Here is a 24,443-nt window from a genome sequence, read left to right on the forward strand (position 1 = left end):
TTGGGGGCTTATTTAGCATAGCTTTTAGTAAACATTTGGGTTGTAAATCTCAATTATGATCAATGAAAATAGCCAATTGCTATAACCTCATGTTCTTGTTCTGTGGAAATATTGCATAATTTTATTAGACAAATTTTCAAATAATTGTTTCTTCCTTCGATTATGTCTCAAAATATAAAAGCCATAAAGCAGAGATAATCTCCACTAGTTGGTGGGAAGTGTAAGTAAATTCCAATTGTTTCTTAAGCCTATACATCTAAATCCAGTTCAAAATTGATCAAAATGATCATATAAACATTCATTACAAACATGTCCAAAAAACATTAGTGTACCACCACTGCATTACTATCCTAATTACTACCATACCACCTCACAACGGTAGGATTTGAGGTGGTTTGAGAACTGATTGGTTGACTTGAAGTTGTGTTTTGAGGTTGGCTTTCTCTTGTTGCACTCAAACTTACACCTCCACTTGTATGTTGACTTGTACTCAGGCTTACACCTCCGATTGTAGGATGACTTGCACTTCTAGTTGTAGACTGACTAGTTCGAAATTGCATCTCCCTATTACCTCTTAGCTGTTGCATTTGGTTTGAGGTCATAGCTTCTTTTCCTTTCCATTTCAGTTTGGGAGGGTGGTATCCAATATCTCCTATCACCTCTGCTGAACTTTTAACATTTCGTGCACCAGTTGAAATAACAATTCCACCGAGTGTACCAGACTACATATCGTATAAAAGAGATCCCAATATTCATTTCAACTCCATAGGCTTCAATAAATGTCAAAAACATAAATGAAAACCAAATTACCTTCTGGACTGTAAAACCTGTTCTTTCTGATATTAAAACACCATAGCCACCCATGTTATTCTTGTTTTGATTTGCATTTTGTTTTGTCTGTGAATCAGTAGCTTTTCTTTTTCTTCCATTACTATTTTCACCCTACAAAATTCCAATTAAGATCGTAAATACGTTAAGCTATATTACATACCGAGATTTCAGATATGTTAGTCATACCGGATTTTGGCTTTGTGATGCTGCAGATTGTGAGGTAGCAGGAACTGCATTTGAACTAGAAACCTATAAAGTTTAAATTGTAAGAGTCAATAAACATTTCAACTAAATAAGCAAAAAATAAATAAAAAATTAATTGTCAATTACCTCTGTTCCTCCGGATTTTCTCAAACTACAACCTTTCTTGTTATGCCCCTCTTTTTTACAAAAAGAACAAGTCATTGGTGTCCCTCTACGAGAATATTTTCCAAAATTCTTGGGCTCATCCCTAGATTTCCTCCTATTTTTTTTAGGCCTGCCTGGCATTCGCTTAACCTCAGGTGGTTCAATAGGTGGATTTGTTGACACAGGCCACATTTTCATGTTCAGTACAGGCTGGATAAAGTTTGCATAAGCCTTGCTATAAGTTGCCTTTGATACCAATGAGCAATCAAGCTCACAGGCTCTAATCCTAGCTTGTGACATGCAGCAATTGCATGGGGACATGGAACTCCCTTAAGACCCCATGCTCTACAAGAGCAAATATTTTTCTTCATATCTACAACATGCCTGTAAGCTGCCTCTTGAACTTCAAACCCAGAATCTCCATTCCAATTTATTATACATTTCATTGCCGATGATGTATTTTTCTGCAAAATTTCCATAGCCATTGGCGATATATCAGATATCCATTTATCCATAAATGCTCTCATTTGAGTTATCCTAATCATCATTTGCAACCTAATCTCTTCTAACATGCTAATTATGTTCTTGTGTCTTGCAGCCAATATCCACCCATTGAATGACTCTGACATATTATTATCAACCACGTCACAACTAGTTGCCATTGACATATATGACCTACACCATCTTTCAATATTGTAACACCTAAGTTCTTGTACAATATTTGTACCTAACTTGCTTAAGGCATCCAAATTATCCTTCAACTCTGCTTCAAACGTGGACTTAGCAACTCTCTAGAAACATTGTCTACGCTCTACACCCCTCCATTTCTTCGCCCAATTTGCTAATACATGTCTTCCACACATCCTATGTTCTGCATTGGGTAGTTCTTCCTGGATTGCTGGAATTAAACCCTACATAGAAACATATTGTATAGATAATTAAACCCAACAAGAAGACTAATGTAAACATATAACCATTGGAGAAAGTAATATTAAGGTAATAATAATTCAGATAATGCCAACTAGTGGCTAATATTAGTTGTGTATAATACTAATTCAGATAATGCCAACTAGTGGCTAATATTAGCTGTCAGCAGACACTTCTAATTGAATACAGATAATGCCAACCATTTCTAGCTCAACCAATTACATGTCAGAAGGTACTCCAAATTGAATAACGAGATACGCACGCAAGAAGGCTGGAGATGATTCAATAAAAGATATTATTCAATTCTAAAATCTAAATATCATTTGAATTTTCATATAGTTGTTCATAACCTAGTTGCAACCTTACAATCTAAGCAAACAAAACATGTAAAACAATGAACTTAATTGAATTCTATTTAGATTACTGCACAAAATTTAAAAAATTAGAGTGTTGATATACTAATTACAGGAAGTAAAACTATACTGGTGATTACAAATTGATTCTTGCGGAGTTTAAAATTAGATAAGCATATGTGAAAGTAAAATTAACATTGTTGTCTGTGACCAAGATTAAATTAAAAAAATACCTTCTGCATGTCTGTGACAACACATGAACCATCTCCATTGCCCAAGCCTAAGTCTTGTTGCAGTAAATTGATGAACCATTTCCAGGTCGCCTTGGTCTCTGCATCCACAACTGCCCAAGCGATTGGGTAGATTTGATGATTCCCATCCTTACCAACAGCCACCAACATTACCCCTTTACATATTCCTTTCAAAAATGTGCCATCTAAACCTACACATTTTCTACAGCCTTCTTTAAATCCCTTCTTCAGTGCAGCAAAACAAATATAAAATCCCCTAAATTGACATTTGGGAGGTATACCTTTCATATCTACATGCACAACACATGTAGAACCTGGGTTAGACCTCAATATCTCATCTCTGTAATCATAAAGTCTTTCAAACTCCTTTCTATAGTCACCCATCAACTCTTTCATGATATTAGTCTTGACTTTTCTGCAAATAGTTTTTCCTACATATATCTCAAGTTCTGTCTTCACATGTTCTTGTAGCTGCCATATTTTGACTCCAGGATTATCAACCACCTTTTGCTTCAAGTATGTTGTTAAGAACTTTGTATTACAGTGTCTATTTCTATTAGTCCTATAACATGTGTGCACTGGGTAATATGTTTTGATTAGGAAATTTTGGGACCTTTTCTGCTTACTTGCAAACAGATGCCATGTACAAGTTTTCAAACATTTAGCCCTAACCCTTATCTGGTCATTTGGCCTTAATGTTAGTTGAACACCTTTCTTCACAGTATATTTCGTAATTGCTTCTCTATATTGCTCCACATTTTCAAATATCATCCCTAACTCCCATAATGTCTCCTCACAGTTAGGATCATAATGGATTCTTTTATTTCTCCTTCTGCTTGGTAATTCTATCTCACCGTCAACTCCTTCTTCATCATCCGAAGCAAAACTGTCAGCATCAGAACTCCCTATATAATCTTCATCACCCCCCAATAAACCACCGTAGTTGTTACCTTTCTTTAACCAGTCATCAAATCCAATATCGGGACCAGCTTCCCTCAATTCTATCTCCTTTTGGCCAACACCTCTATTCCTCCTAGATCTTTCCCTTCTATGCCTTGAGACTGTGTTTTTAATCTCCTCTCCCTCTTCATCTCGTTCGTTGGCTTCATCATCTTCAACTTCTGCATTATATAGTTCATCATCTGTAGTGTTAGATTCAGCTTCAGATCCAGAACTAGAGCCATCTTTATCATCTGATTGTACTGGTTCATTGTGATCATCTACACCGTTATAGTCAACATCAGTGCCTTCTTCATTCAGTTCTTCAACAACTATGTCTTCTATATTCAAGGCATCAATAACATTTAATTCCCCAGTAAGTGGTTGGCCTTCTTTATTTACATTTACAACATTAGAGCATGTAGTAGATGATGTCTTAATAACCATGTTTGCAACACTTGACAAGTCATCAGCCTTGTGGGACCCATCTGCCATGTTTTCCCTTCCATCCAAAGCAACCGAGTCCACAAATACATCAACAATATCCCCCTTTTTCAATCCCTTCATCATATCCCATAAAGAAGCATCATCCACAATCTCAGTGAAATCTGTTTTGCCCTCCTTTTGGTAGTAAAGAGGACCACATACTTGGTACTTAAACTTTTCTCTAATAATCCAAAGAAGATCTATTCGAGAAAGTTTGTCGGAATCATAATTATCTAAAACCTCATAACTGCCCCCAATGTAATTTATACACCCTCCATTTTCTTTTACATTCCCTCCGTGATGCCACCTAATACTGAATAATGATTCATCCATGCTTTCCACTAAAAAGCAAATAAAAACACATATGCTATGAGAATCTTGCAGAATAAAACAATGAAAATAACTTTAACATTATAATGAGGTAAAGATAATATTTTAACATTATGTAAGAGATAAATACTATTTTCACTACCAAAAAGAGAGGTACAAAATGCAGACAAGCTATCTGACCCACATGTTTTCAATTTCCTAAAGAATAAAATTTCTCTTACTTTTGAACATTATAGCAAAAATACTCTTGCAAGTCGAATAAAATAGAGAAAATAGACTTACCAACTGTATGTCTTGTTGTTGATTTTCTACAAACACAGCAACCTTCTATTTCCTTCTCTTTATATCAGACGTTCAAAACCAGATGTTCAAAATCTAAGTTAATCTCTTTTTACTTAAATCAGGGTCACTTACTCACGTTTACTGATTCCCTCACCGTTTAAGAGTGATCGATTTCAGCGATTAGGGTTCAACTCCATGAATTGAGAGAATAGACAGAGAGATGATGTATGAATTTTTAGAAATTAGGTGTTTTACCATTGACGGATCGACTATCCCGTAGAAAAACAATGTGTCATGCTATTTTTCCACGTCACTGCGCGTGAAATACAAACAGTAATGATCTGATGGAATAGAGAATTTTGTGTTTAAAGGTTACGGATTAAGCAAGTTGAAGGTCCTAATGAGACCTTCTTAAAGTTCAGGGAGCCAATATGCTATTTTGGACAAGTTGGAGTACCTGCTGATATTGAGGAGTTTCTATCTTACACTATTAGTAAATATAACAATAATTAATAATTTTAATGATAAAATAATAAATAAAGATTGAATATAAAGATTATTGTTGGAGATAAAATGTCACTCTTAAATTACTAAAAATGAATTATTTATGTTATTTTTAGAAAATTCACTAAGAATTTTTGGAACAAAATATAACATTTTACTTGTTAATTTGCTTTGGAAATGGTCAGTTTGATATTAAAAATTGACTTTTTTTTTTTTTTTTTACAATTCAACATATGAAATTTATAAAATAAATTTACATTTCGATGATCTTTATGTATGCCCTCTTTTTTAGTGAACAACTCCAGCTACTGATCCCTCCAACAGCCATCTTTACAATTTTCAATTCTAGGCATTCTAATTTCTATTGAACCTCTCATGTCGCCTAGCTCCAAAACCACAACTCAGCTCACAGCCTTCTAATTCCGCCGCAAAATAAAAATACCTTGCTTAATTGTCACAATTGTAAAGGCCTTGCCCATATACCATCAAACTCTTCTTCTAACTGTCACATTCTGCCAACCTCTTACGTCCTCTGTAACACCCTTTCCAATACCATGTAGATATTGTCCGCTCTGACTCAATTCCAACACATTGGACCTCACGGCTTTAAAACGTATCTGCATGTCCTCTGTAACACCCTTTCCAATACCATGTAGATATTGTCCGCTCTGACTTAATTCCAACACATTGGACCTCACGGCTTTAAAACGTATCTGCATGTATTGGATTTACATCTCACTAATAAGCCTCAATCACTTCCTCTCCACCTCCGATGTGGGATTCAGTTCATTCTTGCCCCATCGTCATCCCTTAAGGCCGCTCCTTGCTTAGGCCTTCTACCCCGGCGCCACCCACTCCAGACCGGGTCGTTACAGGCCCACCAGCTTCCGCCTGGTTCGTCCCCGAACCACACATCGTACGTGGAGAGTCAGCTCTGATACCAATTGTAACACCATGTCCAATACCATGTAGATATTGTCCGCTCTGGCCCAATTCCAACACATTGGGCCTCACGCCTTTAAAACGCGTCTGCATGTATTGGATTCACATCTTACTAATAAGCTTCAATCACTTCCTCTCCACTTCCGATGTGGGATTCAGTTCATTCCTGCCCCTATCGTCATCCCTTAAGGCCGCTCCTTGCTCAGGCCTTCTACCTCAGCGCCACCCACTCCGGACCAGGTCGTTACAGAATTGTAACACCCTGTCCAATACCATGTAGATATTGTCCTCTCTCGCCCAATTCCAACGCATTGGGCCTCACGGATTTAAAATGCAGATGCGTTTACATGGTATTGGAATTGGGCCAATAATGCTGATGCGTTTTAAAGCCGTGAGGCCCAATGTGTTGGAATTGGACCAGAGCGGACAATATCTACATGGTATTGGACAGGGTGTTACATCCTCACTACCCATGGATCGTTAATTCGGCTGCAACTCCGTATCTTACTTCGGACGTAGGAAATCTAAATCTTCGTACCGAATATATCAGTCTCAATGAAGTACAAATTGGTAATGGCTCTGAACTCCTTTTTGCTAAAGTCGGTAATTTTGAATTTTCTCTTACATCTGCCATTCAAATATCGTGATATATGTCCGGTTTGGTAAAGAGCTTTTTGGAGTAAAATTAGAGGTTTGAGCCACTTTAGAGGTAGTGACTAGTCAAACCTCTAATAATGTGTTTGGTGAAAAGAGGGTTGAAATAGCTTATTGGGTGCAAAAGGCTAATTTTGAAAATAGCTTATTGGGTGCAAAAGGCTAATTTTGAAAAAGCTCAGAGCTTTTTTAATTAGTTATTGCTCCATCTCTTTTATGGACATTGTTATCCTTAATTAATACTCTTTAATTCCAAATAAATGATTTATCATGTCCTTATTTGTCATTTTACACAAACAGCTATTAACAATCAGTTAAGTTTTACCAAACAAGTTCACACAATCCGCTAGTCAAATCCACTAACCAAAAGGTAATCAGCTAACAGCTAATTGCCAAACAGGACCATACTGTTTGTTCCTAAATCTCTTCTAATTTATTATCGGCTTATTCTCTTACTAACTCTAACCCTGTTTTTCTTAAATTCTTTTCAAATTGTTTTTAAATAAAGTATTTGGTAATGGGGAAGATTTGATATCAAGGTTAGAGAAACAATAAGTTATATTTGATGTGTCTGTCTACTTCAAATAAATGTTCTACAAATTTAACTAGCTTATCTATTTGGCATGATCGGTTGGAACATATCTCATTTCCGATATTTCCTATTGCTAAGCAATTACTTAATTCTAATAAAACGTTGGTTTCCAATTCAAAGCATTCTTTATGTTTTGCGTGCTATTTGAGCAAAAGCTATAAATTATCATTTGCAAATTATGATAATGTCTCTACTGTTCCTCTGGAACTTATATGTGTTAATGCTCGGGATCCTTCTTGGGTCACTTCTACTGATGATTATCGTTATTATATCATGTTTCCCGATCAATACACAAAATATACTTAGATCTAGTTTTTAAAAGACAAGTATAATGTTCATGACATTTTTATACAATTATGTACACCCTTATGGAAAAATATTTTGCTAATTCTATAAAGGCTTTTCAATCTAATTGTTGGGAGAGTTCACCAAATTAAATTTCCATCTTCATTTTAAGGGCATTTCACACATAATGCTTTGTCCATATACATCCGAACAAAATGTAAGTGTTGAACGAAAGCATTGACATATTGTGGAACACGGTTAAGCCTTATTTTGAGATATGTAATCCGGCTCTTAAACCCAGCATTCATCTGTTAATTGTCTTCGCTCTTATTTTGTTTGCAAACTACAGAAATTCTTATATGGCTTAAACATGCTCTTTGCATGTGGCACAAACGGCTTACATATATTCTTCGTGCTCTTGGTTTCTCGTGTTCAAATTTTGACACTTATTCTTTTATAAATCTTCACAAAATCCCATGTTTTGAAATTACAGCAAACATTTGCTACTCGGAATCTTGGGAGGTTAAATTATTCTTTAGAGGTTGAAGCTCTATGGACTTGGAATGGGATGTTTTACATAGTCTAAATTCATTTATGAGTTATTAGTGCGAACTCAAATGTCCAAGGGTATTTCGAGTCTTATGTATGTCAAGGATAAATTCATGCTAGGTTTTGGGGGAACCACATTGGGACCTTCACAATATCGTGGTGTTTTGGGAAGTTTACAATATCTCTCTTGGACACAGCTTGATTTTTTTTTTGTGCGTTAACAAACTTACTCAATTTATACATACTCCAACTGTTATCCATTGGCAAGGTGTTAAACGTTTTCTTCGATATTTACAATAGACCAAATATAATGGTCTATTTTTTCTTCTATCATTCGCCTCACATCCTTTATGGGTTTATTGATAGGGATGGTTGATGATAGGAAGTCAACCATGGTTCCGTTATATATTTTGATCAAAATTTGATTCCTTTGAATTCCAAAAAGCAACGTTATGTTGCTCAATCCTCTACTGAAGTCGAGTACCGTACTTTAGCAACTAGGGCCTTAAAATTGATTTGTTATAGCTTCTTCTGTGTGAATTGGTCTATCAATGTCTCGACTTCTATATGACAACTTGTCAATAACTTATCTCACTATGAATTCCATTTTTTTATCACCATAGTAAACATATTGCAATTAATTTCTTTTTTGTACGGAACGTGTTTCCAAAATATTTCTACAAGTTCAATATATGCCTACTTTGGATCAAGTAGCCATATCTAACAAGTTGAGCACCGTCTCAACTTAAGGGAAGGTATAGAAAATATGTTTATATAGTAAGTCCTTGTATTGGAATATGTGATTAAGGTTTCCATATAACCCTAATATTATGGTGTATATATATCTCTTGTACTATGCAAATGAAGTTAACTCTTTGGATTTTAAAAAAATAAAATATTTGGTTAGATGGAATTTGATTGAAGATGGGAACAATATATACAAAGACATGGATCGAGTGATGGCATATGAGAAAGCATTGAAGACATGGGCTAAATGGGTGGAAACAAACGTAGATCCAACAAAAACAATGGTCTTCTTTCAAGGTGTTTCTCCTGATCACATGAAGTAAGTTACTTTTCTCATTCTGTTCTGTCTGGGTGCTAATGAATTTTACTCTCAATTGAAGTAATTAATTAATTAATTAATGTTGCAGTGGAAGTGAGTGGGGAGAAGCAAAGGCAAAGAACTGTGAGGGGGAAAAGCAACCTTTTATAATTGGGAGAAATAATCCATATTCTCATCCAGCAGAAGTAGTAGTTGAGAAAGTAATAAGTGGAATGTCAAAACCAGTGTATTTGCTAGATGTCACATATCTCTCACACTTGAGGAAAGATGGTCATCCTTCTGTTTATGGTCATGGTGGCCACAACGATATGGACTGCAGCCATTGGTGTCTTCCTGGTGTTCCTGATACTTGGAATCTACTTCTCTATGCTGCTTTACTTCAACATTTTCATTAAATCACTATGTTTCCGCTTCAGTATAAATACTTGCATTGCATATTAACTTGTGTATGTCGTTAATATTTAAAATTCACAAAGACAATACATAATGTTAATTGTTTGACGTTTCAATCAGATATATAATAAAAAGTAAACAATAATTTTCTATAATGTTACTAATCTCAGTCCAGGAAAAGAATTGGTGGCCAATCATATTTTTCTTTTGGCAGGTACGAGGGAAAATGGGTCATTAGTTATATATTAATGAGCAGATTTTTTACAAGCACCATTCCTCGTAAGCATTCTAAACAAAAACCTGAATTTACTAGCCTAGCATGAATATAGTAGCGATTATTCACACCAAATGTTCAAAACTATGTATATATCCAGAAAAGAGAAAATAAAGTGAAATGTTCAAAAACGTTGAGATAGATCCCATATAACCACTCTCCCATCTAGTCCTGTATCATAAAATGTTTGCAACTTATACATCTACATTAATGAATTATACATATATATTAGGGGCTCCCTGAACTTAGCCCAAGAAACCAATTGGCCCTCTCAACTTACAGAATGTCTCGTTAGCTTCCTCAACTTACTTAAAGTGACCTATTTTCCACCTGAATTTGTTTAAAGTAATATACATTTCAATTTATCTAAATCCTCTCTTACTATGCCACGTGGACTTAGAAAGGTTAATCATGTCACTTTAAGCAAATCCAAGGAGTTAATGAGATACTCCGTAAGTTCAGAGTATCAATCGGTTTTTTGAACCAAGTTCAAATAGCTCCTGATGTATTAAGTCTTTTCTTTTCTTTTCACTGACCTGAAGTGCTGAACCGCAGTATTTTCGAACTCTCTGCTTCTCTAAGAGGCACTATTGAGCTACAATTCAAGAAACACACAGTATTAGACAATAATATTCATACAATGTTTCTGTATTTAACGATCAACCACATTGCTTTCCACTTCATGGGGCATATGCCTATATAGACTAAAGCATTTGAGTAATCAAAGTTATTCCCTGCTCTGCTCTGGTTAATTTCAACCATGATCATTGAATTTTATTAATAAAAAAAAGAGTAACTAATGTCTAACTTATCAATTCTCATTTTGACAAGGTTGATATCAGGGATTTTCGAAGAATTTTGGACATGCTAGCGCACTAAGGGATTTTCTTATTAATTTTTATTTTTTTTTTAAAAACTTGTTAAACTGTTTTTTTTTTTTTTTTTTTGGCGGCCCGGTCGCATTACGCGTCCCCGCTGAGCGAGGGTCCGGGGAGGGGTCCCACCACAAGGGTGTATTGGGGGCAAGCCTTCCCTTGCTAATTTAATTGGCAAGAGGCCGCTCCTAAGACTCGAACCCGTGACCTCTGGTCACACGGCAACAACGTTTTACCGTTGCGCCAAACTAACAAATTTTTTGAAATTCAAATTAAGAACTACACCTAAATTTAAAAGTGAACTTTTAGAGTTAAATTAAACCCTGCTCCAGGTAAAACTGTTTCTGCACTCCCACATAATGTCAGAAGACAGCATTATTCCCACAAAACAGAAGTAACTTATCAGCAAATCAACTAAAACAATAATAGCCAAATAAAAAAAGCATTCGGCGCAGTTAAACAACAAAGTACTTTATGCAGTTCTCATGGACGCCTCCACGTGATCTTGAAGGATCAACGGCATCATTGCTCCCTCCAATCTTTGACTGGCCGTAAAATTTTCCGAATGCCTCAGAAAACTGGTAGAGTGGAAAAACAATCTAATATTAGTAATATTGGCCTCATATAAAGCCTTAAAACGAAAATGAGCAAAATGGATTTCATTGTTTCTGTATCTATAGAGGCAAGTTGCACTTTAAAAACTTAATGCTTCTACCAAACTACTGATTGTTGCCAATTTAACTTTAGTTGTACCACCAGAACCTGATCTTCCTCAGGAGATCGTACCATACCATTAGAACTCTAGAAATAGATATATTATATTGCTTGATAGAATTTAGTTTTCTCATGCATTAATTCCTATTACCTAGAGTTCTTTTCACGCTGCATATGGACACAAAGAAAATGGGATCCTAATTCCCATGTCATTGCCCTAGTATTTGATTTTTTTCTTAAAGGAGGATCACTCAACAGAATTAATTTCAAGTTCAAGCACACTCTTGATGCCATTATTCCTATACCATCAGTTACCTGAACTCAGGACACATATTCTTACAGTTTCATGTCTGTAGCTAAACTTTCCGAAAAATTGAAAGTTTTAACCACTTCCCCCTGAAAATTAAGTGACCAATTGCCACAACTTATCCTAATATCCTTACTAGACAGGTATTTTAAGATAAAACAGAATGAATCTCACATTGATTCATTCTAACAGTTAAATAAAACACACAACAACTGGCTTTATAAGCAATAAGTAATTTTAAGATAGTTGACTTAATTACAGAATAGCTTGATGGTTTATTGGTTTACCATTTATTAATTCTACTTGAAGCTCCAAGCTCCAAAAAGACAAAAGAAATAGAACATCAAATATATAGATTCGTTGACCAATGAAACTGACTTTGCCAAAACAAATTTAAGGTATATGGCATCCCATTTTGACAAACCACTGATCTATAAATGGAAAATATGAACATATTTGTCCACCATACAACTACGATACAAAACATCATTGCACAAATAGGAATTATTATATCTTAATGATAGAAACATATTTCACAACTCATTTTACATAATTAGAAATTTAAATCAATATTTGTTCAAACTAAGGTGTCCCACAGTAGCAGCAAATTCAATGTAAATTTCAAGCAAGCATACCTGTGACCCATATTTTGAACCTGATAATGATGATTTTCTTTCACCAAGAAACCTGATAAAACTCCTGGGAGAATTTAAGAGGACAAAGAAATCAAAGATAAATATTACACAAATACAATAGGAAAAATAAAAACAAGAAAAACACTTCAACATTATTATGCTATAAAGCACCAAAAATGCTGTTGTTCGAGGTATCACAAAGCTGTCCCCCTTAGAGCAACCCCACTCCTTCAAAGCACTTCAAAATTAATAGTTAAACATACCATATTCCTCTTTCATCTGCTGCAAAAACCATCGGGTTGCAGTCAAATCCCACACCAATGACCATTTTTTCAGAAACAAATAAGACCTGGAAACAAGTAAGCATCCACAGTTTATATCACAACAAGAGGTTAGCAACAACTAGCTAGGGGAAATAATTAATATATAAAAAAGGTTAGCAAGAGTGGATGCTGACCCACATCACGGAGTGGTAAATCACGAAAGGCAACACTTTGGGCCAATGGAGAAGGACCAACTTCATCAACAAAGTAAATCATCGAATTATGCCCTGAAAATGAGTAAAAATAGTAAATACATAAAGAGCTTAACTTTAATTAATTCCAACAAATTAAATGACAACCCCAAGAGTTTGTGCTTGGAGAGTTAACACTCAAGAACAAAGAAACATATATATATATATATATACACACACACACATAAGGTGGCATTTATGTAAATCAAACTTTCAAGTGATAGTATAATGAATCCAAATATAAAAGAACTTATGATTGCCAGAGAAAGAACAGGAAACAGGAATCATCTATACGTAAGCGACATATAGCAGAGAGATATTTCTGACCTACATAAGCTAATGTATTGCCACTGGGGGACCACTTCACACCAAATGCCCAAGAAAATGAGAGATCTAGCTGAATGATTTGCTGTTTCAACAGAGAATGAAAGAAAATAAGCAGCACCAGCAAAATGAGCAAGAACCCAAGGACATACCAAAAACTTACGAAAGAGGACACTAGCTCATCAATCAACAAAATATACAAGGATAAAGGAAATAAAATAGAAACCACAGATTGCAATATTTATGCGTTATTACATCTCCATGCAATAACAATATACGGTAGGTTCAACTAAAATTCTTTATATATGTTTTTCTTACCAAAAGCACAGTTTTTATAATGTCCTTATGAAAGATAGTTGATCAATTTTTCAATAAAAAAGTACTCCGCTTTGGAAAATTCACCCTTAAATTAACTTTGTAGTAGAACAACATTTATAAAAAAAAACACCTTTTGCAAAAGCCTTTGCAGTATTTAAAAAAAAACACCTTTTGCAAAAGCCTTTGCAGTAGAAAATTTAGTGTAATAAAACAGATAAAAAAACTTTTTTCTATTCAGCAATTGCGCATAATGTACTTATTTTGGGATCGAATATCCCATCAAGAAATAGTAACAGTTAAAAAAAAAAATTGTTTGCCAAATCCCTAAAGCAACAAAATAAAAAAGAACAAGAATACATGAGTTATCTACTCGTCTACTTGGAGGATTGTCCCGCACCCCAATTACAAAAGAGAAAACACTTCACCCAAACAATCTAGACACACTAAAGCATATGGTAGTCATGAATGTATACTGTCACACCTGAATTGTCTAAACTTCAGTGACTGCAAATCAAACTCAGTGAGCTCCTATAATAAGTGTCTTCTTTATTTAAAATAGATATTTCAAAATAGATTCACTTTAATGAAATTTAAAATAAAATAAAATAAAAATCAAACCTCTCCAAATTTAGAGTCCGAGGAAGAGCTTGTTTTCGGGTCCCTGTTCATGTGCAAATAGGAAATAGAAATAATGAAAAATCTTAGATGTACCGTGGTAGAAAACATCAAATATTATTCTACAAGTACGCTAAACATACCTCGTATCAACACCTTTTATAAAGGTGGAAAAAACTCTGCACTTTCCATCAGTAGATGTTGTTGCGAGAAGAATCTGCAATTATTAACAAGTTCATGTAACAAAAGTAGAGGGAAAGAGAGAATGAGAAGACTTCAGCAGGGTAGAAAGGGGAAGTTAGGATGATAGGGAGTGTTATATAGTATACAAAGCATCTGAATTTACTATACAAAAAAAATTATAAATAGGGAAATTATTTTAATGAGTACAAGATGCCCTTCATAATTTATCAATATTTATGACAATATTGATTCAAAGCATACAATTTTATTGCATATCACCAATGCATCCTAGCCTTCAAAACTAAGTCAAGTGAGATGCATAAAGGATGGTAATGGTAATGTCTTAATGAAAGATAAGGTATGCAGGAGAGATGGGGAAGCTATTTTTATAAGCTCTTCAATGGAAACCATTCAAGTATCTTGGAGATCTAAGAGTTCCACTGAGCAAACAAATGTCAATTATACCAGGGGAATCCTAGACGGTGAGGGGAAAAATGCAAAGAAAAATAAAGACTGGAAAAGGTGCAGGAAATATAGGAGACTATCGTTAACTATGCTTTCCAATAAGATCTACAGCACATGAAGGAATCCTTGACAAGTGGATAAAAAGTATGTTTCTCCCCATATTAAAAAATAAAGGCGATCTACAAGATTATAATAATTATAGAGGTATCAAACTAATGGGTCAAAATGTGGCTGTTGAAGAGGGTAATCGAACAAAGGCTAAAAAAATATAAGGCAAAAGAAAATCAGTTTCACTTATTCCCAGAAGGTTAACGATGGGAACTATTAACTGTCGCATAGAAGCTGTTAATATCTTTCTTCTTATTCCTTGAAAGAAGTACCATGAAAAATATAGACAGTTAAGGAAGGACCTACATATGATTTTCATTGACCTTGAGAAATCTTATGATACAGTACTAAGAGAGGTCCTTTGGTGATTTTTGGATTAAGCGATGGTTGTGAAAACTCGACTTGGAATCAAGGGAAGTCCATTTTGAGCAGTAAGAAATTAAAATATTGATAGATTAAGCATAACAGAGATAGATAAGTGGGTCAACAAGGACAAGATTAGAAATGAGTGTATAAGATAAAGATTAGGTATGACGCCCATCAAAAAAGACAATGACATTTGAGGTGGTTTGGGCATGTTCAATGCCAGCCTATAGACACCCCCTATGCATAAATGATGAGAGCGTAGAACAACATATGGCAAAGGGTAGAAGGACTCAAATTAACTTGGAGTGGAAAATGACCTTTAGTTAGTATTTCAAAGAATTTTAATAAGGATAGAAATGAATGGGAAGGAAGAATTCATATAGTGAATTTCAACTAGTTGACTAAGGCTTGGTTCTTGTTTTTATGATATTTAATTTAATAACTCAACATAAAATTTCTCAATGTAAAAAATAAATATTACTACCTCCGTTTCATATTACATGTCTTTCTAGAGACTCTTTTTTGTTTCATTATACATGTCATTTTATATGATCAGTACACATTAAATCATCTTTTTTCCTGCTATAAAATGTGGGTTTATGAAAATTAATTAGAATAATGGACTTATTATAGAATAAATAAATAGTGGAAATCAATAAATAAGGGGCAACAATCTTTTTTCTTATATCCTTAATTTCTATGCAACTCTCTAAAACGACATGTAATATGAAACGGAGGGAGTATAATTTATAATCAATTTTCTTATGGAATAGTGTAAATGAGGTGTTTCAAATCTTATCTATTTAACTCAGACTTGTTATTTAAATAATTTAATTATTCAAAAATACACTAAACTTATGAATCACATCAATAGAAATAATAAGATCCCGAACATTTATTATACTGCCAAAATGTCTTTGCGGTTTTTATTTTTCATATACACAGAATGGGCAGCCTCTTGTCAATTAAATTGGCAAGGGAAGGCTTGCCCCCAATACACCCTTGTGGTGGGACCCCTCCCCGGACCCTCGCTCAGCGGGGACGCGTAATGCGACCGGGCCGCCCTTTTTTTTTTTATACACAGAATGGGAGAAAAATAGGTACCAAAATGCACTTCATATTAAGTATGTTAACTCAAATCCTCATACTGCTTCAAATGGAAAAATGTTAATAAAGGTATGAGTATTATTAACTTTAAATTTTAATTAAAGGTTATAATTGCTCATTGACCTCATCTTCATCATTGAAGGTTATAGCTATAAATATCTAACCAATGCAGCAACTTTACAGACTTGCTCAATGAAATAACTGAAGAAAATACTAACATTATTAGGGTGCCAAGCAACACTTGTCACAGAAGAATCATGTCTTTTCCTTATAAGTTTACTGACCCACCTGTAGAAGTATGCAAGAAAGCAAATACAGATCAACCAAGGTTCATTAGATTAGAGCTTACTTTTCCTTCAGCAAATCACCTGGAGGACATAAGTATAATCAGAACATTCAATAAGAGCTACAATGAACAAAGCTTTTCTCAACAAAGCATGCAAGTAAAATGAAATGATAAGAAGTTTGTATCAACAAACATCAGGATTTCATTTGTTGTCAATGTAAGATGTGCCACTTTATAAAAATGGAACCAGTAGAGAAGATTTTGCCCTGCGACTTTAAGATAGTGTATGTAAAAGACATCTTATCACTTTGAATAATGAAAGTAAAAGCCACAGAAAAGCATAACAACTACCATTGGATACATGTGTTTGTTTTGCATAGCATGGTGTATATGATAAACAGGACACTACATTTAAATTAAAGCCTTGGAGGGATGGTCATTCATCAACATGACAAGAATGAGTGCTCCTATTTGGCATTAGGCCTTACAACAATAACCAATACTCCCTCTGTTTTTTTTACAGGTCTTTAACGTTGTTCACCAAGACCAATGAAGTATTAGTTAGGCTATTAAAATGACTGATTTGCCCTTAATACTTCTCTCATAAAACTCTACTTTCCATGGTCAAAATCTCTTTCTTCTTAATTACTATGGCTTAATTATATAGAATAGTCTCCATTAATATTAGTAAACCTCTCTCCTAGTATACATAAGGGAAAACTTGAGGGGGGACGTTAAAAATGCATAGATAATATAAAACATCACATAAAAATGAACAAATTGAAAAAGCTAAAACGGCATTTAAAAAGAATGGAGGGAGTACTAACTAGTGGCATCAAGTAATGAATGATGCATGAATTGGGGTGTACATAATTCAGTTCTAGCATAAAAAAAACAAGGTTATTCAATTTTTTGGTTCAGTTCCTATGTTTAATTCATTTTGATTTGCTATGAAAATATTGAAATTTTTAGTTATATCAATTCAATTCAGCTTTAGTATGAAATTACTAAACCAAACCAAATATATGTACCTCTGTGCAAAACCATGTCGATTTATTTCTGCATAAACACATCCTTATAATTTATAAACCCTAAGCTGTACTCACTTTTAGTCTTATCTGCTGCCTTCCTCACCCTTGGTCCCACTCAGTCCCGCTAAAAATTTATTATCTAAACCTTCATCACTTCACTACCATCATTTCACCAGAAACACCCTCAATCCCAGCCTCCACCACAATCGTGTCACAGCAGATGATTTGAAACATATGTAAACAGTTACACAATCTAAATGCTAGGATCAAAAGAAAAATCTAAAAACTCATCTTTCTCTGTCCCACAACTTGTTTCAAGACAAATTTGTGGAATGATCAAAACAATTGTGAGATCATTAAACTAAGAAAAGTTGGGATTTTAGCTTCTTACTATCTCAACTTCTTTCAACCATGAAATTTGCAACTTTCAAATTTGACATATTTGTTTTCAACTTCTTGCTTCAAATCACTAATTTATTATTTATTCCTTCCATTTTCTAAAACTTGGGGATCATCTGAACACACAGGCAGTCTGTGATCCTAGTTTTTGTTTCTCAGTAGTGGCTTTCATATCTAATTCAGTCAAATTGTTTTTATCTGTTTTGCCTTTCAAGGATGGAAGAGTCAAATAGTAAGTGGGTTCGGACAGGTCTCTAATCCCCATAATGCTTTTAAATGGTTTGTTAACTTTATATAAAGCAAACAAATGCATGACTTGAATTGTTATTTTAAATTATTTTGTATAGTTTGTGATCTGCAGTCTTCAGAATTTAGCATTGATTTACAATATTGAACAACCAGTACTGCCGAAATTGATTCTTAAGTAAATAATGTATTACCCGTGTTATTGGGCCTATCTGCACTGTTATAAAACCACACAAAGACTCCTAAATTTGATTGATTAATGTTTAATCATGTTAGCAATCTAACAATTAATTTTTCATCTCTTTCATTTTATCATTTTAATTTTGAATGTCCATATAGTAATCTTGCAATTTCATTGCCTAAGGAGATTGACTATTTGGTAACTGAATGTATAAAAAGAAGCCCAAATATAAGGCCCAAAACCAACCAAACCAAATATGTTAGTTCAGTTAGGTTCAATTACTCTTCATTGTTTATTCGGTTCAATTTTAAATTTTCATTTATTTCAATTCTCAGTAAATTTGGATCATGTTAATAAGAAAATCAATCCATTCCACACCCCTGCATAGATTGACTGTAATCAGACAGAGAACATGAGAAATAGAAACATGGGAGTGGAAATCCACTTCTCCGTTATGCACTTCACATGTCATCTTGCACAACAGACATCCATTCCATGCTAAGATTTAAAAGAACATTGCTAGACATCAAGACAAAACAATAACACAACTGTTCGCCACGAACCAGTTGGCATTACAAACAATTCCTCAATCTCTTAGAAATTGTTAATTATAGCAGCAAAAGATATTTGTATTCCCTCATCAAAACTATTCGACAATACTCTGGGATATGCTTCTATCTGATCACCACCACGGAAATTAGCTTATACATGATCCCAAAAGACCTATGCAAGGAGAAAACCCCGCAAGAAGACATTACTTAAAGGCTCAAGATTGTTTGGAAGGGACATTGTCACATATAGACACCGAATTAAGTAGGACCTAATTAGTAATTTTACTTTTGTTAATTAATTCTGTTATGTGGGCATTACTCTTTTATTGTTATTATTGCTTCCCCTAAAAAAAGCTCTCTTAGGAGTTGTAGGAGTTGTACGTGTAGCGTGTGGGGCAAGGAAGTTGCTGGCCACCTGTCCTTAGTGGTCCTGCTTTTGTAACTGTTTTTGTCTTCTTATCTATTAAAGAAAGTATCTCTGTACTAGCTTTTTATGCAATGAATTATGAAACATTCTCCTCCTAAATCTCTTTCTTCTTCTTCCTGACCTCACCTCTATTCTTTTCTACCCATTCTAATTCTAGAATTCTTCTGTCAGAACTTAGTCCTGACAGACATCTTCGGAATTAAGTTCCTGACAAATTATACACCAGCATAGCAGTGACTACATTCAAATGTAGGATGAGACATGAGAGTTGAGAGCCATGCAAAACTGGGTTATGAAGGGTTATCATATGAATTTTCCATGAACATTCTGAAGTAGGTAGCTAAAGAAGCCATCTTGCCTTGGTATAGTACCTGCTATGGGGATTCTATTCTGAAAATGCCAAATCCTCAGAGTTTCTTTCGCTGACTACAGAGAAGAACACTTCAGTTATAAAATAAACTTAGAAGACAACTTGTTCTCATATTGTATTATATGGTGTCGCAGTGTTTCAAGCAATGGCTGTCAGCTGATCTAATCAAATGGAATTGACTTTCCACTCAAAACTTACCTCCCTTCTAACATGATGCATTATTGAAACTTGGAATCCAACATTATACAGCAACCGTTAAACTTATTAACAACTATCATTCACTTCAAAGAAGAGTAAGGATTCAAAGACTCATAGATCACAACTATGACAGGTTGTCTTTGAGGTTAAGTCCTAATAATCCAAGGAAGTATGAAAATAAAGTTTCACACTACATGCCACTCACACGCCTTTATCCTTAGCCTTTAAGGTTCTACATAAAAGGGAAAGCTCTTCTAACACAAGATAATCACATGGTGAGGAATCAATAGCCAGTTTCTGCAAATTACTACATCAAACTTTGTTGCCATTGACATCTTAAAAAATGCTGAGGAACATGGGTTTCATCAGCAGATCATCTTTTTCCCTCTTAAAACAGTTACCCCCTTCTCATACCTAAATGTTCCACTATGATTCTATGAATGAGATTTCTCCCTAAAGATTACCGAGGAGACCAGAAGAAGCACTGAAACTGTGTGTTCATAAAGAAGGTTTAGACATAATGCTTATAGATAAAACCACAAAAGAATTGTTTAACCTACAACTCCTATCCAAATCATAATAGCCGATTCACATGCCAATCTAGACAAACTAGATTCAGTTAATAACTCAACCTTGAAATTAGACAGAATAGAAATACAGGCTATTGCGCAGAATCTCTTTCCCAGAAGAATTGAAGCAAAATATGATCAAATGGTCAAAACATAAAACCCATAAGCTAAGGAAGTAGCAAGCTATATTGTACTTACCAGTTGTTGTCTTGTTCATAGTAGCATATACAAACAGTTTTAGCCCCACTTCCAACAGCAAACTTATTCTCTGGGAATATTTTGAAAAAATAAATAAGTATTAAGCTTGTAAGTAGATTACTTTGTTAAGATGTCAAGAAGAAATCCATAAATTCCAATAAAATATATTTTAAGCAATAATGCATAAGCTAGTATTAACATTTATAATGAACACAAAATATCACCAAGGCGTTCTTAAAGAAAACAATTAAAAAGAGAATCAACAATATCAGTCACTTAATTAATTGAACATACTCAACGGAAATATAGATGACATCTCAATATTATCTCCTAATAAATATGCAATTATACAACTAGCTCTTAAAAACCAAAAAAAAAAAATGAGTTTTGTGTCTAACTGAGCGACATCAAATATTGATGTGATTAGATCACTATGATTCAAGAGACATTGTTGACCAGTTACAGATGGAAATATTAATCATAATATAATGTTGTGCAGTTTTAGAAGGCAAAAGAAAAATCTTAATTACATAACAGTACCTTTTGGACTCCATTGCACACAAAGTGCAGCACGGTTTAGCCTGAGGATAACAAGTGTTGGTACCCATTCTGTGCCTTCATGGTTCCAAACATATCTTGAAAGGAAACAACCAATTTTCAATTAACAAGATGAAAATTAAGTAGAACAAACAATGCATGCTTGGAAATGAACGCAATGTGCATGTACACTTCTCGTGAGAAGGAGAGATAAGTAGATAGATCTCTGAAAGCATAGATAAAACTTTATTTTATTCAAATGCAACAACTTGGCACTCACGAATTGCGATCATGGGATGCGGTAACAATCCTATTTGATCTTGCACTCCAGTCTATCCCACAGACAATTTGATCATGCTGAGAAAAAATTGACGTCAAATAGTTACAGCATTATTTTGCAGCCAGTTTAGATAACGCAAAATTGCATATGGACGGAAAAGGAAATGGTCCACTAAATCTGAATTACAATGTTGGAAATTGTAGTGAGAAATGAGAGTATATGGATTATAGGAGAAGTTAACTCCATATTGACACAAAATGTTGATACAAATGAACTATAAATAGATAAGGAATGGGAAAATATAACCTGCCAATCAGTTACAAGAAAGGATATAACACAGTGCATGTGATATCTGGATCATCCAAGCATATTACAGAGGAGAACAAATTGAAACAGGAAATCAAGTAAGGAACAAAATAAGCTTAACTCAGTGTACAAAGTAAACGGGTAAACGGATGCAGCCTTCTCATGTGTACATGAGACTATTCCACAAGTTAAAACCATGACCTTCCAGTCGAACTATGGCAGACATCAATTGAAAATCGTTTTCTCCAGTATGATGCCGGAAATAATTACCAATCAGGTAATGAACTTCGTTTTTGTTTTTTTGAAATTCAAACTATGCGTCAAAATAGAAATAAATTTTATGTATTGCCCTAAACTGATAATGAGATTGTATATACACAGAAGATTAATATATTTAAAAAGAAGAGGTACCTTCTGGAGGACATACACCCTTTCCCACTTTTCTTGCGATGATTTATAGATGTGGACTTCGTTATTGTTGGGACAAAGAGCAACCACTGCAAATCAAACAAAATTGTACACGTTCGACACCACATTCAGAAAGAAGCAAATGCTCAAGCTACTCGAATAAAGTAGCTATATCAGATATAGTAATTGATAAATGGATACAAATTGCTAAATCTTCATTCAAACATGGTGAGACAAATTCGAAAATCTGGTTTCCAAGCACTGAATTACTACATTAAGGAAAGGAAATAGTTACTAGAATGATCAGGACTCCAAGAATGACAAGTTATGCACTGGGCGAACTGATGAACTGAGGTGGCCGCCATTCTTTTTAGTTTTCGATCGATAAGTTGCAGAGAAGTCTAAAGGTCTTGGTTTCCTGCTACCGATAAAGTCCGAGCACAATTTCTCGGAAATAGAGTGAAATTGAGGAGAGATCTGAACCAGAGTTCAATGAATCAGATCCAGATGCACGCCAGGAACAGGAGAGAGATTTCTTGTGTTGTCGTTTAGTTCAAGCAAATGACCTTGAGGACTTTTCTGCAATTCTGCTGCAGCGATGGTATTACCATTTCAACCAAAAAAAACTTGAATTGATGTTTAAGGACTAAAAATAGTTATTATTATTATTTGGCTTAATACACTATTTGCCCCTGAACTTGTCCAAAAAACTTGATTGGCCCCTGAACTTTTAAAGTGTCTTGACAGCTCCTTGAACTTGCATAAAATGTTCAATTAGCCCCCTGAACTTGCGTAAAATATAATCAATTGATCACTTGGTCGTAAAAAAGTAAGTTAAATGCGGAAGATGTATTCCATGCATCTTAGAATGTTTAGATCAAAAATGAAGTTATTACTTGCTCAACTATACAACTTGTCTTCTCTATTCTAAGCACCGTATACTCCGATTTCGGTCGTTTTACTTTTTTTAAGACTCGTGCAATATATCATCCGTATTTAACTTACTTTTTTGCAACCGAGTGATCAATTGATTACATTTTATGCAAGTTCATGGGGCTAACTGAACATTTTATACAAGTTCAAGGGGCTATCGGGACACTGGGGGCCAATTAAGCTTTTTGGACAAGTTCAGGGGGCAAATGATGTATTATGCCTTATTATTTTTAATCCTCAACCACTCATCTAAGCTTTGTTGGGGAAATTACTAGAAGCATAGAAGCATATGGTTGTTGGTGTCAAATGGAGTACTTTCACTGCATATTTTGTCACGTGTAACATGGTCCTACACATATTATAAGTGACTCTACTATTTTAATTATTAAACGGGATCACAATACACGTGTCCAAATATGAATTAGGAGTCCTCCAAATGACATGGAAACCTCGGTGCTTAATATAAAAACCCGTTTGTTTGGGATTTTAGAGGTTAATTTGATGAGAGTTAAAAGAGGTAATGGAAAGGAAATGGAAGTTGTGGAAATGAAAGTTAAAAATTAACCTTGTTTGAAAGTTTATAGAGTGTAAAACGAGAGTTAAAAGTTTAAATTCTTTTGGGAGTACAAATATAAAGGGAATAAATGTTAAATTTACTATGCAAGGATAAAAATTTATAATGAATTTTATGTTACTTCCATTAACCCCCAATTTAGAGGTTAAACAAAGTAAACATTTAACCTTCATTTACTCTCCACAAACAACTCTGAAACAAGGTTAATGTGATATTTAATCTTTCATTACTCTCATTTACTTCCATTAACTTCCTCTCAAACAAAGGCTTAAAGATTTTAACACTAAATTAAACTAAAAGATTAAGTTGATTTGCAAAAACGTAAAACCGTTAATTTTTTTAAAATTAACCCTACAACAAAAATAAAACTAGCTAAATGATTGAACATTTAGGGTTATTTCAAATACTTTGT

At 34.4% G+C, this 24,443-nt stretch overlaps 1 protein-coding gene across 1 annotated transcript; it reads right to left on the minus strand.

Annotated features, from left to right (window-relative positions):
* Window positions 1-9,947: 9,947 nt before the first annotated feature.
* Window positions 9,948-23,134, minus strand: LOC136203675 (actin-related protein 2/3 complex subunit 1A-like). The gene is made up of 15 exons (XM_065994878.1): window positions 22,820-23,134; window positions 22,528-22,613; window positions 21,811-21,887; window positions 21,534-21,628; window positions 20,994-21,063; window positions 16,756-16,825; window positions 14,452-14,525; window positions 14,312-14,354; window positions 13,379-13,460; window positions 12,999-13,087; window positions 12,801-12,886; window positions 12,538-12,601; window positions 11,353-11,459; window positions 10,543-10,601; window positions 9,948-10,177 (listed from the first exon to the last, which is right to left on the minus strand). The coding sequence occupies exons 1-15, from the start codon at window positions 22,887-22,889 to the stop codon at window positions 10,131-10,133; spliced, it is 1,119 nt and encodes a 372-aa protein (XP_065850950.1). The 5' UTR covers window positions 22,890-23,134; the 3' UTR covers window positions 9,948-10,130.
* Between the last annotated feature and the right edge of the window lie 1,309 nt (window positions 23,135-24,443).

This window comes from Euphorbia lathyris, chromosome 1 (genome assembly GCF_963576675.1).
Source record: "Euphorbia lathyris chromosome 1, ddEupLath1.1, whole genome shotgun sequence".
Lineage (NCBI taxonomy): Eukaryota > Viridiplantae > Streptophyta > Magnoliopsida > Malpighiales > Euphorbiaceae > Euphorbia > Euphorbia lathyris.